Source organism: Takifugu flavidus, chromosome 1, assembly GCF_003711565.1.
Source record: "Takifugu flavidus isolate HTHZ2018 chromosome 1, ASM371156v2, whole genome shotgun sequence".
In the NCBI taxonomy this organism is placed as follows: Eukaryota; Metazoa; Chordata; class Actinopteri; order Tetraodontiformes; family Tetraodontidae; genus Takifugu; species Takifugu flavidus.
Window position 1 is genome coordinate 22216556 of NC_079520.1, and position 17073 is coordinate 22233628.

The 17073-nt window shown below is 39.3% G+C and overlaps 2 protein-coding genes across 10 annotated transcripts; both read right to left on the reverse strand.

The window, feature by feature from the left end:
* Positions 1 to 7121: 7121 nt before the first annotated feature.
* On the reverse strand, positions 7122 to 10870 carry mettl9 (methyltransferase 9, His-X-His N1-histidine). 7 transcript variants are annotated; one of them, XM_057033816.1, is made up of 6 exons: positions 10729 to 10870; positions 10396 to 10551; positions 9394 to 9584; positions 9112 to 9321; positions 8060 to 8244; positions 7122 to 7971 (listed from the first exon to the last, which is right to left on the reverse strand). In XM_057033816.1, exons 2-6 carry the CDS (start codon positions 10549 to 10551, stop codon positions 7754 to 7756), a joined length of 960 nt encoding a protein of 319 aa, XP_056889796.1. In that variant the 5' UTR covers positions 10729 to 10870; the 3' UTR covers positions 7122 to 7753. The 7 variants fall into 7 exon arrangements, with proteins under 7 accessions (XP_056889796.1, XP_056889803.1, XP_056889819.1 ...); XM_057033823.1 differs by having other exon boundaries at positions 10396 to 10554; XM_057033839.1 differs by having other exon boundaries at positions 10396 to 10554; positions 10777 to 10868.
* A 96-nt stretch (positions 10871 to 10966) lies between these two features.
* On the reverse strand, positions 10967 to 16674 carry zgc:171971 (uncharacterized protein LOC569690 homolog). Of its 3 annotated transcripts, XM_057033796.1 has the most exons (9): positions 16052 to 16674; positions 15607 to 15653; positions 15377 to 15531; positions 15183 to 15298; positions 14795 to 14888; positions 14466 to 14689; positions 13316 to 13465; positions 12066 to 12113; positions 10967 to 11938 (listed from the first exon to the last, which is right to left on the reverse strand). In XM_057033796.1, the coding sequence occupies exons 1-9, from the start codon at positions 16262 to 16264 to the stop codon at positions 11933 to 11935; spliced, it is 1053 nt and encodes a 350-aa protein (XP_056889776.1). In that variant the 5' UTR covers positions 16265 to 16674; the 3' UTR covers positions 10967 to 11932. The 3 variants fall into 3 exon arrangements, with proteins under 3 accessions (XP_056889776.1, XP_056889756.1, XP_056889767.1); XM_057033776.1 differs by having other exon boundaries at positions 10967 to 12113; positions 16052 to 16673; XM_057033787.1 differs by having other exon boundaries at positions 10967 to 12113; positions 14466 to 14686; positions 16052 to 16672.
* Between the last annotated feature and the right edge of the window lie 399 nt (positions 16675 to 17073).

Consider the following 17073-nt stretch of genomic DNA (forward strand, 5'->3'; position numbering starts at 1 on the left):
TCAACCAAATTGGAAACCATGCCAAAACTGTCTTTTTATTTGATTTTATCTTGATTTATTTTATTAGGGGATCGAGGATATGCCCTGGTTGTTGACATCACTGACCAACCCTCAGACTCCACAGGAGTTTTATTCAATCAGATGCATGCGCGCAGTCGCTCCACCATTGAACGCACCATCGGCATGTTAAAGGGGCGCTGGATGTGTTTGGACAGAGCCACAACCCCGTGAGGATGTGCGTCCTGACGCAATGATGGGGCCAGACTGCAGGCACGCGGTTCACGTTCGAGCGCGATTAATTGCCCGTTTGTGAATAAAATGCATTATTGTCACAATCCGAGCACAGCTTTTACACCTCTATTTTTTTTACATTCTTCTTTTTTTACATTCTCGTTGATTTCTTTAAGCGTGTTGGCTATAGTCATCAGGGTTGAGGCAATTTTATCAAGCGTGTTAGCCATCCTTTCTTGATTGTTCAACACGGCGTCAGAAATCAGGCGTGGAGAGGCAAGCTTTGGGCATTTCGCTTTGCGCATTTGGCTGCTTTCTGCTCTGTCTACAGGGCCGTGCTGCAGTTCCTTTTATGGGCATTAGTGGGCGGTGACTTATGCTAATCGTATGTTAATTAGACTCACCTGGCACGCGCTTTCAATTTACGAACAGATGGCATTCATCAATCTAAGAACACAGCTGCGAACAATTCTGGGGCTTACGAACGCGTTGATGAATCCGACGTAGGGTTTTCTTAAAAAACTTCTTAAGGACAACTTAAGAAAGAATCTAAGAAGATTCGTAAGAACATATTGGTGAATCGGGCCCTAGATGTCTAAGTGAGCTAGCAGCAGAAAGAATACTGCAAGGTCAAATCCAAACTAAAAAACACAATGGGCCAGATTCACCAATATGTTCTTAAGAATCTTCTTAGATTCTTTCTTAAGTTGTTCTTAAGAAGTTCCTTAAGAAAACCCTACGTCGGATTCACCAATGCGTTCGTAAACCCCAGAATTGTTCGCAGCTGTGTTCTTAGATTGATGAATGCCATCTGTTCGTAAGTTGAAAGCGCGTGTCAGGTGAGTCTAATTAACATACGATTAGCATAAGTCACCGCCCACCAATGCCCATAAAAGGAACTGCAGCAGGACCCTGTAGACAGAGCAAAAAGCAGCAAAATGCCCAAAGCGAAATGCCCAAAGCTTGCCTCTCCACGCCTGATTTCTGACGCCGTGTTGCACAATCAAGAAAGGATGGCTAACATGCTTGATAAAATTGCCTCAACCCTGATGACTATAGCCAACACGCTTAAAGAAATCAACGAGAATGTAAAAAAAATAAACGTGTAAAAGCTGTGCTCTGAAACCGGTCTCTCTTTTTTTTCTTTTTGAAGTGAATCAAGATTGTTAGACTAAAATTGTGACAATAATGCATTTTATTCACAAACGGGCAATTAATCGCGCTCAAACGTGAACCGCGTGCCTGCAGTCTGGCCCCATCATTGCGTCAGGACGCACATCCTCAGGGGGTTGTGGCTCTGTGTCCAAACACATCCAGCGCCCTTTAAAATGCCGATGGTGCGTTCAATGGTGGAGCGACTGCGCGCATGCATCTGATTGAATAAAATTTCCTGTGGAGTCTGAGTGTTGGTCAGTGGTGTCAACAACCAGGGAGCTAGGGCATGTCCTCGATCCCCTAATAAAATAAATCAAGATAAAATCAAATAAAAAGACAGTTTTGGCATGGTTTCCAATTTGGTTGATTAATGTTAAGTCATTGGCACATTTACGTAATTTTAAAATTCTCCGTAAATCACCAAAATAGGAAATAAACAAATAAATAAATAAATATGACAGAATTATCATTGTAATATTGAATTTTATTGAACTGCACAAGAGAAGAAAACACAACCATGCCAACATGTCGGCACTGAAATGTGCGTAAGAGTACTCCTGAGTGTTCGTAGGATTTGTTCTTACCTACGTATAAATCCAGGATAAGAAGAAATTGGTGAATGCCACAATCTTCGTAAAATGTTCGTAAGTGGGACTTAAGAACAAATTTGTTCGTAAGAACGTTTCGTGAATCTGGCCCAATGTTCATGATGCTTGGTATGTCACCTCGAACTTCTCTGGTCAAGGGCGACAGAAATGCGGCGGCTGTTGGAGAAGTGACATTGACTGGAGACAGAGCTGCGGGGCCTAACCCAGGAGATGTTCTCTTAATCTGTCTGATATAGAAGAATGTGCTGTTTGCGAGATAAGCTAATCAAATCAGTGAAGGACTTCTGTAACTAGGGACCTCCTAATTCCAATAAAAGAAGGATGGCGGGAGGTGTGCGGCAGAACGTGTTGGAGATCTGTAACTGAGCACATCTCCCCGTTCTCCTTGCAAGTAAAATTCAGAACTGTTGTCTTTGCCTCATTTGTTTTTCTCATGTTTCAGGTCGTTTGAACCTAACAGTGTCATAGTGACAGTTCATACTTTTAATTCTAAAGTCTCTGAGCATAACATAGATTTTGTTAAGGTAGGGTTTTTACAGTGATAAAAAGTCCAAAAATAGGTTTTATTAAACTAAACAAATCAAACTGGTAGTCCTCCTGGACTGCAGGGAAGCACTAGTTCAATCTTCCGGGGCACACAGAGAGCTCCAGCGCAGACCCAGCACAGGAGTCAGGTTATGCACATTTACAGGTCCAGCAGGACGGCATGGAGACCTCAAACTAACACACCAAAACAAGACAGCAAAACACTCCGACCCTGATCGGCACGCACGCCCTCCTTAAATAGGTGGCCTGATGGAAATTGCTGACAGGTGCGCCTGCCTGCCACAAGAGCTGTTGCCACTAATGACTCCTCCACGCCCCCTGCAGGAAAACCCAAACACAACCTGGAACCCTGGACCCCAACAGGTTTTGAACTGCCAGGAGGAAGGATGAGCATAAATAATGATCAGGTGAAGGCTCTATTTTTACTGTTAATTTTTGCCTTTTTTTCTTAGACAGTACACTACCATTTCTATCTCACTTACCCATTTCTTTACCTGTCTCTGGCTCACCTCCATTTCTCTGCCTCTCTATCGCTCTCGTCTTCCACCTCCGAACAAATGAGAGTACCAATATGTTTATTGCATGGAATGCAGAGGCGTGTTCAGTTGAGGAATGGCTTGACTCTTACACAATGGACCGTTCCTTTCCTGGTCTTAACCGGCTCCGCTTTGTAGTGATTACGGCATTGGTTGTAAACATTAGAAAGGCAATTGAAATAGAATAAACTTATCAAATTTAAATTTCTCCAGTAATGAACGAATTCGAGATCTGGGTTCGTGCATTATTGCTTCTGAGTCCGGACCAGACCAGACCGGTTGGTGGCTCCTGGTCTACACGATGTCTATGTTACTATACCCATCAATCTGATTCTTTTGGCTAGATTAAAATGTCTTTGCACCAGATGTAGTCAAGAGTGAGATGAAGGAGATGATATACTGTATGTAGTTGAATGTACACAATTGCAACTCATTATCATCACAAGCATCATTCTTAACTTGATAGTTTCGGGCACCAAATAGTTAATTTAATACATTGTATATATTTCCTTCTCCCAACTTTTCAAGCCAGGCACCAATCTTTTCTCACTTCCAAAAGCATCAGTAACATAATTCAGTCTTACTTATCGTTCATTAACTTAATTATCACCACGGTCAACATCGACTTTTTCAGACCTGGTCTTGGCTGAGGACCAGGAAGTCACCATACTTGCTGAGAGGAGTAGTGGAGAGGATGACGAGGATGAGCCAACTGTTAAAAATCCAAGCCTTTTCACTGTCGTGAGGAAGAAAAGCCAAAGGATGAATGTTAGGTTCAAACTGTTCATATAACTACTTATTATCACTCCTGACCAGAACCCTGACCTACTTTAGCTGATGTTCTATCACCTCAGGATAGCAGGGGACAACCTGAACATCCTGTGACACTCCATCCCCCATTTTCTTATATGTTCCTTTTGTATATATCATGCTTTGTTTTATCATGTGATGCTTATGCTTTATCACATGACGCTTACACTTACGCTTATTGTAATCTTACATGTTCGTGTGCTAGTATAAGAATAAACCTCACCAGGGCCCACACTTGTAGCCCACACTGCAGACATGTGGTTGCCCTTGCAGCAAGTAAACTGAAGCTTCCGTCTCATTCCTCTGATGGCAACAGCACGGGAACAAAACTGATCACTTTCTCCCCAACAATGAACATGTATTATCTGTCAAGACTGAGCTCATTTGCTATGTCCAGGTATCCTCTAATCAACAAGCAGCAGACTGCCTAGCTTTCTAGAAAAGGCATGCAAAGAGCTCAATGTAGAAAGAGCAGAAAGAGCATCACACAGGACATATGGTTGAGTTATTGCACTATGGATGAGAAGAAGGTATATATACATATCAACTATATTGCACCAGTTGTCCATTTCTGTGTGTGCATGTGTCACACAAGTAAATGTCGCACAGTATGGTAGCTTCAACTTCATGCTAACCACAGAACTGGCTCCTTTAATCAGTTTATCTAGCCTGGATGTGTCCTTCTTGGATATGCTGCCCCTCAGCACACCACAGCGTAAAAGAGGACACTGGCAGCCACAGACTAGTAAAATCTCTGCAGAAATTTGCTGCAGATGTTGTAGGATTGTAGTCTCCTTAGGAAGTACATCTTGCTTTGTGCATTCAAACAAACAACACAGGTGACTGGTTCCACAAAAAGGAGTGATAATAATACAGTAAATGCCTTGAATTTCTATAATTCAAAAAATAATTTAGATATAGGTGTGCAGTGTTTTTAGCAGACTGCATAGCAGCAGATATTAGAAGGCTCATCATAACCAGAAGAAACTTAAGACTTGACTTTGACTCATGACCAAGGACTTCAGACCTGACCAAGCTTCCTCCGACAAGGACTTGAGACTTGACTTAGAATTGCCAAAAAAGACATGTGAACATTTTGAAGGAAGCAGACACCAAACAATCAAAGATTTCTTGGCGAGACTGCGCATGCTCTGGCATGAGGAGTAGGCCACGATGTTATCTAGGTAGACGTTGAAACGAGCAACACCACAGTTTTCATTAGTTGTTGGAAAATGGCTGGGGCCTTTCTAAGACCTAAAGGCATCACCATTTTGTGATGTCATTAACCTCAGTGGAATCATGACAAAACATTGATCATCAGTGACTTGGGGACTAACAGAGATGGGGAGCTCCAATGACTGTCACTAGGAACAGCAAAACCACAGTCAAGCAAGTACTGGGCCTTCTCCTGCATTGGTGTGCTGCTTAATTTTCTTGGCCTGCCAATCATTAATGTTGTGAATTAGCACTGTCATTTGAAATAGTACTTCACTAAGAAGGTCAAGATGACTTATGAGATCAATGACATCTGATTTAACTGGACTGGATAGATCTGCCAGATAGGCATCAGGGTTAAACATGATTTCCAAATTTTTCAGACATTCACCTAAAAAGAGGTGTGCCCATCCTCCAGTGCATCATCACGAAGATGATAAGCAGAAGGGTGGACAGTCCTTGTGTAGTATCATTTTTCTGAACTACCATGTCTCTGAATTTCCGGGTCTGAGAGTGAGTGATAGCATAAATGGAAAATAGAAGTCGAATCTGATGCAACAAAGTTTTCATCAATTTGAGCTACCCTGCCCCCACCTAAATCATTTCCAAGGATAAGGTGAGGTCCAGGCTGTTGCAACTGCAGACACTGAAATCTGGAACTCGCCATAAACAATTGAGAAGGTAAATTGGACAAAGAAAATTGGACAAAGAAAATAGGAGAAAATAGACCCAAAGAAAAGGGATTATCACCTCATACTGTCTACAAACATGAATCATCCATTTTCAATTCTGTACATTGAGATCGTGCCGGAAGTGCCACTTGGGAGAAAGGTGGAGAGCCCATCTTGAAATTTAGGTGGAGCTTTTAAATCCTTGGACCACTGTAGAAACCAATCAGGTGACCAGCAACCCGAACTCCACTAACACTCACTCCGCACAGACACACATTTACGGATGCGTACACACAAGGAAGCAGAATCGCATTACAGTTATCATAACTCTGTGTGTGTGTGTGTGTATGTGTGTGTGTGTGCATGTTTGGAATGCTCTGGATTGACAGTGTGTTCCAATTCCTAACAATATCCAACAACCTGAAGAGGAGCACCAACATTTTAGAGGCCACAATCAACAAATGTTGCCTATAGGGTGCTTTGATCTTTGTGAGCTGTGCCAGGTATTTTTTGCTGTGGTCTGTGATCGTATTAACAACACACCATTGTGTTGACACTGAAATGGAATTTGAGTGCGAAATGTAAATTGAGTACAACAGGAAGGGTTGAAATGGAAATTTAGGAAGGGTGTGGTGGAGACTGGGACCCCAGATGAGTCCGTTTGCCACCTCATGCATTTACAGGAAACAAAGGCGCCCTGAGGTTCAAAGGAGACCTAGGTCAAACGACTGAGGGGGCAGGACACACACACACACATTCTCAGCCATTCAACTTCTTGCTCCAGCCTGAACACATGCTGTGAAGGCACCAAACACATGCGGTGCATGCAGCGCACACACGCTGTGTTGACGTCCTGTGTCCGCGCCTCGGAGGCGGGCCTTCGGCTATATAAGATCAGAACTGTGTACGCTTAGTAGAGATCTCTCTGCATGCATCCGTGTATGTATCCTGACCGACTGACTGGAATAAACCATCTCCTACGCAGTAACGTAGATTCATCGTTTACTTCTCCAAACGGCTAAAATTCCACTGTAAAAAGTTGTATTTTTTTCCCCCCACACTGGTCACCCTGAGTTGCTGAGGATGATGTTTGGCCTTATAAATGCCATCCAATCATTTCAACGCTTTATGAACTCTGTTGTGCTTGAACTGCCTTTCCTTTTTGTGTACCTTGATGACATCTTGGGAGCAAGAATCTACACTACTGAACACCTGTCACACCCTTCTTTGAATGTCTCATGGACTAATCACCAACCCTGCATTAATGTGCTAGTGTTATGAGGAAACTATCACTTTTAACATTTTTTTTTTTACTGTGGTCTTTGTTGACAAAATGAATGACACACAGCTATGTTGACAGAGAGTGGAAATTGTTTTTTTTCTTTATCTGTACAGCTTATATATACCTTTTTTTTTGACAAAACACACTACTCTCATCACATGATGATGCAACATGCACTTTTCTTTTGGTTAAATGTTGCCTTTTAAGTATATCATTAATAGTCAGGTATGACTGCTACATTGCAATTTGAATTTTTAAGATTGTAACACTTTTTTTCCCAGTATGACATACACACATATCTACACACATATACATGTACGTATTTATACACATACATATAGAAATGTAAAAAATATTCAATCGTGAGTATGTCCACTAATAACAGACAGCAATGGCACTGATAGTAAATATAAAGAAAATAAAAAATCTCACTACAAATGCATAGAAATGTTGATATGTCTTTGATGGTGTATTTTCATTTCAATATAGGCACACTCAATCTTTTTCCCATTTTTTCTCCTGTAATCACAATAAATTTGCATATTGCATTGTACTTACATTACCATTATTTCACACCTGACTAACCATTTAAAGTCAGATATACTCTTTATGAATAATGCTTAAAAATTAAAAATGATTATTTGAATTATACTAAATTTCATTCACAATAATTGATGTCAGAGGTTTCATTGAGCAGATTCATAACTTTTCCTCTGATACCTTCAGCACAAACACTGCATCATCCAGAACGTAATAATCCTTGTACATGTCCCCTTCACAAAGGTATGGCAACCGAGTCACAGCCTCCACTTCAAACCCTAGCCTCCAAAAGACCTCAGTGGATAATTCTGTTACTTGATCCTCCCACAGTTTTCCCTTCATTCTGAGATGTTCTTTGGGGCGTTGCCATTTTCCACCTAAAATAAATAAAAATAATACAATGAAAATGCTTTGTAAATAAACACTTATTATTTATAATGTAGTGTACTAATGAGTCAGACTCACCAACTTCCACATAAGGCTGAAATGGAAGTACAACTGCCAAGATGAGTCTCCCTGTGTCGGGAACTAATGACCATTGGATGTTGCGCAAAAGAAGCAGAGGGTTGTCGCAGCGGTCGAGCAAATTCAGACAGCTGATCACATCGTATTTAAAACCAGTCTGGTGCCACTCATCTATACCGAGAACTCTGAGCATGAAAAAAATAACAGTCAAATAAGGCAATCAGGTTATTAAATGTTACAATGAAGAGTGCCTATATTCTTGGAAATTATTCAAAATAATGTTGCACTAATCTTATACCACATCTTTAAAATCTGTAATTTCTAACAAACACATTTAGTATAGTACAGCCATTTAAACCTTGGAAAAAGATACCGTCTGAAAAAGGGAGTAATATTTGGTCTTAATAATGTACCATAATATTACTTAATTGTTGGGTTTCCATCAAGTTTTTCTTATCATATATAACATGTACTAATAAAAACACAGTTAATGCCTGTAACTCTCATAAATCTACCATAGGTGACCTGTGACATGATCTTATTTACTATTGTGTAAGCAGTACTACATTTTTTCTAGGGCAGCAATGCACTTATTTTTTGTAGTGGAAGATTTCAAGAAACAGCAGGTCAAAACATGCTAGGTAATATCCAAAGTAAATATCACTTACATGCCAAACCTGACAATGAAAAATCTGAGATTAATGAAATTTTTATTTGCTGTGGTTAAAATGAAAACGTGGGTGGAAAAATGCAATGATGATGTCGACCTCATTGAAATACAATCACTGTGGCATCTCTGGATATACAGTAATAAACATATGAGGAATGTGCTCAGTCTAAAAAATAAATATCAACTAAAATAATTGAATAATTAAAAGAATCTCTAGTTCTCCCAGGTCACAGTAAAGTCTTGTCCACTACTTCTTTGCCTGGCTTGTATGTGTTCCAACACTGATTTGTAGAGGATGGATTAAATGCTGTCACTAATTTGGATTCAAAATATCTTTTGTCTATAATTCTGTTGAGGTTTACAGATAAACTGTAGAACTCACTTGTAATTTCTCCTCTGTAGATTCCATTTCATGGGCAGTGAAACTTCAGTTACATAGACCTCACTGAAATGAGCGGCCATCACTTTAGTGACTCCTCCATCTCCAGCTCCCAAGTCCAGAAGTCTGTCAGCCCTCCACTCTGGATGGATCTGCAACAATCGCTGGAACTGCTCAGAAGAAAACACAAACATGGAGCCACGACCAAGAAACCTGAGGCATTAAGAAAGAGCGGAGGTTAGTTAAAGATACCAGAAGTGGAAACATGTCTGCACTGATGCTTACCCATTAATAGAAGTGCGGGAGACCAGAGGGCTAAGGATGGCTGATACAAATGAGTGGTAGAGTTGGGTAAACATCCAACCAGACTTCTCTATGCTCCGCTTGAGGAAAGCACTTGTTCCTGAGTCCAGGTGGCACTGGATGAACAATGACTTGACTGATTCTCCAAGTCGTTCTGGAGAACACTGGTACCACTGCAGTAAAAAGAAAGGTGAGGGAACCTTTAAAAGACAAAAATCACTTTAAACCTTTTTCCACCCATACTCACACAGTGCTTTGGGCAATTTAGAGACTAGTCAACTGCATGATTGAGGACTAAAGTTGTGACAGTTGTAGCAAACATCTACAGATGGGAAATAGTAAAACAGTTGCTAAAACCTATCTTACTAGAAAAACATTCAGATCACAGATCTATGACAACCAATGATAAAGAATCCTTCAAAAAAAATTTCAGGATCAGATCATTTATATTAAATACATTTATACATATATTTATATTATATACAGGCTCTGATCTTAGTAACATCAAAGGTTAAAGTCCCTCTGGAATCAAGAACATCTTTAAAATTAAATCAGACCTTCCTTGGCCCATTTTCAACATTGTCTCAAAATTTCATAAAAATACATTCATACATTTTTGAAACATTTTCTCAACACTCAGACAAACAAACGCCGATATTCTTGGCAGAGGTCTTCAAAAGCTACATCTTCAACACCACAAATTTGTCCGTTTACTCTTTGCAAGAAAGTAGCAGACATGGAACATTTAAAGGCAGATGAAAGTCTATTTTTTGAAATTTTAAGCTGTACTTCGAACCTTAACGTGCAGCGTACAGCAGCATAGATACTTTCTTGCAACTGGTTTTAAGTTAGTCGTTTGTGTATATCACGAAAACCCATGCCGAGTTTAGTTTATACTTCTGCAGCTCATCCTTGCAGTCTTACAAAATGTATTTTCCCAAATACATTTTGTAAGACTGCTAATGTCACAAGATTAATTCATACCTCTTGTATCTCAGGCGCCTCGTTCTCGCTCAACATGTTCATAAAAACTAAACGAGCTAGCGGACTTCGGACGTATTTCCCAGTCCACATCCTCCTGACGGACAGCAGAAACGCGATGTAACCCAGCACCCACAACACAAAAATCAGTGTTTTCATCTGCTGATGACACATAATGAAAAATAACACTGCTCAGTAGGAACGCTGACAGTAGTCTGAGAGAAACAAATAGACCGGTTAGTAACCGGCGACGTTAGTTGATCAGCATACAAATGGCCAATCGTAATATCACACGCCAAGACATGTTTGTAGTCCTAAAACCACAAACAAACAAACCTGAGGGTGCGGTAGATTTAAGAAAAACAGCCGATGTTTTGTCGTCACCTTAGTGTTGATAAGCCATTGTTTTTATCTGTACACACTTCTACTTAATAGGCGTGTTACGCGTTCTCAACCAAACATCCGCATTGTAAGCACTTCCTGTGTTACAGAAAATATGCTCCCGTAATTTACCACATTGAATTTCTTGTCTTGCGATTTGCATAATTTGTGGTTACAAAAAACAAACCCTATATATGTATATAGCTTTTATTGTGTTACACTTAAGTTTTCTTATTATCCCTTTAAAGGGGCTATAACTGGGACAAGCGTGCAAATTCTGTATCATCTTGTGTAAATGTGTGTTGGATTCCATTAGCACCCGTAAAAGCATAGACTATTCTTCCTGGGGTCCGAAATACACATCCATTAACATTCTCACTTACACATGACATTAAGTTACACGTAATAACAAAACAAAAAACAAAACAATAGCTGCCTTAATTTAAAAAAAGGAAAATCTAATGACCATCATTTGAAAGACATCACAAAATTAAAAATCCTTTAACTCATTCTCCACAATCAGATTTACATCCACACTTCAGTGCTACCATAAATAATGCAATACTAACTATTAATTACACAGAAACATCACAATAATAAAACCTTTACTATCCAAAATGACCTTATGCTTGTATTTTGATCACAATTCCAGAAGGGTATACACTAACTACAAAAACCTTAATATAAGTATTCAAAAACAGTTTATAAAAATAATTATACAACAATGTGTCACATTTTACTTAATACTATACATCAGTCTCCTCTTCAAGATGGCACCTTCTTGTACTACAGGGCTTTGAATTTGTCATTGATCCTAGGAGCTCAGTTGTCCAGGGCTTTCTGCCCCTGTTAATGTCACCCAATGGTAAATAGGTCCTAGAAGGTGTACTAGATTAATTATTGCTGAAATTAAACACCTTATGGCATGAAACATTGGTCTAGCTTTTCCTCTCCTGGTGGGTCTCTGGGAAAACCCCTCTGGAGCCAAGCATGAGGGTGGGCATGTTTGTGAGTGCCAGGTGTCCAAGTTTGTACAAAGGGTTGGGCTATGAGCTAGGTGGCTTCCGATGGTGAAGACTTTGGCATTTCTATGTCTTCCAGCAAGTCTTGGAGCACGTGAGAATACCCAGGGAAGAGTGAGACAAATCCAGATGAGGTTCTATGTCTGAAATGTTAACGGGGAATACGTGAGATTATCAGGGTCATTGTTGGGGTTACTATGCTTTCGATTGTTTTAGTAATGCCTGAAAATTAGGAGATAAAACCAGTTTTTGGTGGACATTTCCTAATACCATCATGTCTCCTTTCCAACCATCTGAGAGATGCACAGACACCAATTGCTGATGAGAGAAAGAGCAAATGATTTAGTACATTTTAAGACTATCTATTTTATTCTTTTTGTTATTTAAACTGGAATTAATCCCTGTAGGATATCCCCAGATTACTAATTGACTAATTAAAACTAGAATTTCAATTAATTTGGGATTCTGTGTAAAGTGTAAATAAAAAAGAATACAAGGATTTGCAAAACCTTTTCAGCCTCAATGCAAGAGAATTCATGTACAAATTGATAAACATTGTTTTTTTTGCTGATATTCCCTCTGTTTGAATTTGATGCGTGCAAGATGTTTCAAAAAAGATGGACAGGGAAAATAATAAGAATAAAAATTGAGGCAGGCTCAAAAACACCTTTCTGGAATTTCTCAGGCGAACGGGTTCATTTTAAAAAGGTAATTCTTACAACTGAATATAAAAGGAGAATCATCAATTGGCTGAGATGAGTGTGCTGATGCCTCTTGACAAATTGAACAGCTTCTTCTTGCCCTTTGAGTTGGGAAACTGACAACCTGCTGTGTCTATTATTAGCATATTATAGAAATTAGCAGACATATAAATAAAACGTGTGCAGACCAGCTGGAACCTCTGATATATTCAAACTCTCAGTGAAACTGTAAAATTCCTACCTGTTTGATTAATTTCCTTTTCCCGAAGAAAACTCGTGCTGCCAGTCCTAATGACTTCAGTGCCATAGCCGTCACTACAGTGTTTTGAGAGACTCATCAAGATGATTATCACCGTCAAACTGTCAAAGACCTTTACGGGGCTTAACAGAGTCCCTGCTCCAGGGTAGGTACTTTGGTGTTGTGTAGGAACTGCACCAAACATTGCAGATTGAGGGCAATTCCTAAACAGCTTTGCCATCTACTTCACTCTCTTCTCTCATCAGGCCAGTACTACAGCTGCCTGAGGACTAAGACTGACACAGTGAACAACTACTCAGTTTCCATTTTTAAAATTACACCTTATCATCAATATAAATTATGTATGTAAAGACCATAATGACAAAAAAAATTGTCACATGTCACATTTGAACTATCTGTTCTTTGTATTCAATAAAGGCTGAAATGGATTTCCAAATCATTGTATTTAGAGTTTATTTATGGTTTACAGTGTCCCAACTTCATTGCAATTGTAATGAGTAACAGATGAAAGCTTGTTTTAAAAAAAAACAAAAAAACCTTAATACAAATACTTGGATTACCTGCAGAAAGGAGAATGCAGCTCCCTCAGAAACATCCATGACAATGTCACCCAACCTTAGCTCCACCTTTCCCGACTTTCTGATCTGTAGTTTACCCAAAAATCCTTCTGGGAATTGTGACAACACAGGAGAGCCATCTTTTTTAGCCACCTGAGGAAAAACACAAAAACCTTTTTTTTAGATTGTTAGTTTTGAACAGCCACGGGGGCAGATGAAACTTGCCCTGGGTTTCTAAGGGCTTTAGATTTTTACAGGGGTGTCATAGACAGCACATGCAAAGCTGCAAATTTTTGAGATGACACTAATGGAAGGGCAGACTTTTCTTATGAACAGTCTTCATAACAACAATCATTAGATTCAAAGGGAACATTTCAAATTTTATGTTGAAAGTGAAACATTATGTCATTGTCCCGCTGGGTTCACGGAACTTTTCAGAGCAGATTTAAAACCATGCCCCTTGATATATAATGGGAAAGACACTCTTATAGTATGGAATAGATGGCTCATACTAGTTTGAGCTATCTATTTATTAGTTAAATATGGCTGGTTATTAAAAGAATAAGACAACAGATAGTAATGGGGAGAAAGGTCTGGTAATATGGATCTTTATAGGATGCATGCAGTGCATCTTAGGAGGGGCTGGAGGAGGTCTTTCTTATCTTGTTTAGTCAGTATATTGTGTACAATGTCCTTTAGTTGGATGCAAAACAGTTTCAATAATTTAGAAATAATTAATGCAATGAATTATCAAGCACTATATTCCTTAGTCACATTAATTTGGGAAGATTTCTCTACCTTTAATTTAACAGAAACTGAAGCAAAAGTGGAGCCTATTAAAAAGGAGAGTACATGCAGTAATGGAGGGGCATCACCTTTAACGTGACATGTGATGAGGAAAAAGGGACATTAAAGGTATCTAGTTGAAATGGATGACTATAACTGTTTCACAGCCAGACCTATGTTCTCCTATACACTTAAAACCCAAGACCAATCTGAGGCATGTGATAAGGTAAGTTTCTGACAATCTTATGACCAAGATTTTTACTGTAAAACTCTAATAGATATAGATTTTTGGTATTATGTAAAGCATGCATTTTCTATTATAAACATATGCTAAAGAGACAGACAAGCTAAGATTTCTCTTACTCACTTGTCCATGTAAATGCACTTTTCTCCTGTCTGCTAATGTTGAGGAGTTGCTGCTGTGAGCTGACCCACTAGCTGGCATACAATCAGGTAACTGCATGAAAAACAGCTCCTGTTTGTCAGACAGCTTCAGGTCCTGTAGCATTTTATTTAGTGATGGCTGCACTGGTTTTGGCGGCTCTGTTTTACTCAATGTGCCGTAGGATTGACAAGGGTTCTCAGTGCCTGCTGACATAACAACACTTTGAAGCAAATTGTAGCAACACTGTAAAACTGTCAATCTGGAAGGTCGTTTGTGTTGTTTATGTAAAAATAAGAGGTAACTTCTCTCACATGTCATAGTGGTCTTCAGGCTGCTCAAGTGACCCAGAGGCAGTTGAATGGGTTTCAGCCTTTCATCATTCATCAGACCCGGATCATCAATGAACTGGGGGTACAAGATCAAGATCTTATTTCAGAAGACAATGATACAATAAGTTGTTCCAAACTAATGCCATGTTGTCAAACCTATGTTGTAAGAACTTTGCACGCCCTCAACTATGTCCCAACATCCCATTCTTTAACAGCTCAGGGTTTACCAACAATTTGGAGTGACTGTCTTCATTTTAATATTGATATTTCATTCATCATTCATTATTTCCACTCAGTAAATCTAAAATAATTTTATTCCTGATTGGATAGACGTGATTCTTAAAAGTAGATGTTGATAGTAAATAGTTACATCATCTCTCTGAAGTTTAGAGATAATTTCATCCTGGTCTTCCCTGGTCTCTTTCTTTACTAGATTATCCACAGGAATAATGCTGGAGTCTTGAACATGAGGAATACCTCGCCAACCTGTACAGACAGACAGGATTAGAGAACTGTCAACAGTTTCAAGTGAAATAAGATACATTTGAGAAAACTTCTGTATACCTATTTTGTGGACAGAGTCAGCAGGCCCTTGTTCAAAGATGGAGTGGGACTGGATGGTTTGAGGCCTCTCTCTCCTCCTCCTGCTTCTGGTTTCTCTCTTCCTTTCATCCCTCTCTGTCTTTTCCTTTTTTGAAACAATGACCTCTTCCTTTAACCTGACAAAGACATTCTTTATTGGAATATACTGACAGAACACAACATGGCTAAAATTATCATTGATTGTCACTCACTCATCCTTGCTTTTTCTCAAGGCATGGACATTTGGCTCAAAGGTTTTCTATGGAGGGAGAGAAAATCAGAAAGAAGTGTCTCGAAGACTCCTCCAGATGTCAAGGTTAGTTAAAACAAACCAGTGTTGCTTATCCTTCCTCTCACTATGACTGAACAATTACTGTGTAATGTACAATTTAGATAGGTTAAACTTCCTGATGCGCATGAAATCTGTGGAGCGGTTTAACCCATGTGTATTAAATATACAAGGGTTGAAGAATGTATTACTATATACTTAAAGCTCAATGTGTAAATGTGACATTTGTTGATTAGATTTTCCATCAACAACACTTCAAACCTACATGTCAAAAAATGCTGACATGTAAAATTATGTTTTAAGCAAGAAAAAAACTTGTATTACTAGAGATTCATACTGTGGTGAGTAACTAACACCTCTGTACATACCTTGGATTTTTTGAAGGCTCCGCTCAATGTTAGATCTCTGGTTCGAAGAGAAGTTAATCTTCCAGGTGGAGTGCTCACTTTTTTTGTCGGGGCCAGTGTTCCACTTTCCACTTTGAAGCACGGGACGACCCCACTGTCTAGAACGACTAAGCCGGGAATAGTCGCTGTATCGCTTGAGTCATTCATAGCTGACATCTGTTGGTATTTATTCATAACAAGTTATTTATTAGTTAATAATTTAGAGTTAAAAATACCTCGATGTGTGCAATGAGCTATGCTGCGTTGCTTTATGGCAGAGAAAACCACCTCAGTACTATGTATATGCGTTTTAAAACATGTACCAACAACCCCCTTTTAGCGCTGGCATTAGACAAAGCAATTAGCATCATAAAATAATTAGCATCGCAAAGCACGATTACGTTCGGCTAAACGCCACAAACACGATCGTGTTTATTTTTGTGCAAGATGCGCAGTACGCTTTACACGAGAAAGCGATCGTTTGCTGGATAATTTAACCCCTCTGTGGCTTGTTGAAGTTGCATAACGCTGGGCCAGGATAATAACGACGCAAGAAAGTTGCTTGTCAGTACCCTAACTGTATCCGGAAGCCGACCTGAACAATATCGATTTTGCGCATGTGCACGTTTGTGCCCTGCGCGGATTTAGTTTGCGTGATTCTCCACCTCTCTCCGCACAGTCGTTATTTATATCGGACAGACAATATTAATACATTTTAAGACATTGTACGTTGAAATCAAAGCAAAATAAGTATTAACCAAACAAAATCAATGCACTTAAACAGATTATTTTTAAACTGCGACAAACAATCAATTATTAAAAGAAAATTTAAATGAAAAGATATTAAACAGTAACCTGGTTTAAATACGATATTACATTTTTTCCTTTTGCTTGGAAATTTGCATTTTGATTGTGAGATTTGGCAGGATGTAAAACTAAATTATAGGCGCAACTGCTTAACGAAGCATATTGCATGAGCCGCGTTAATCCTAACCTGTTGACTA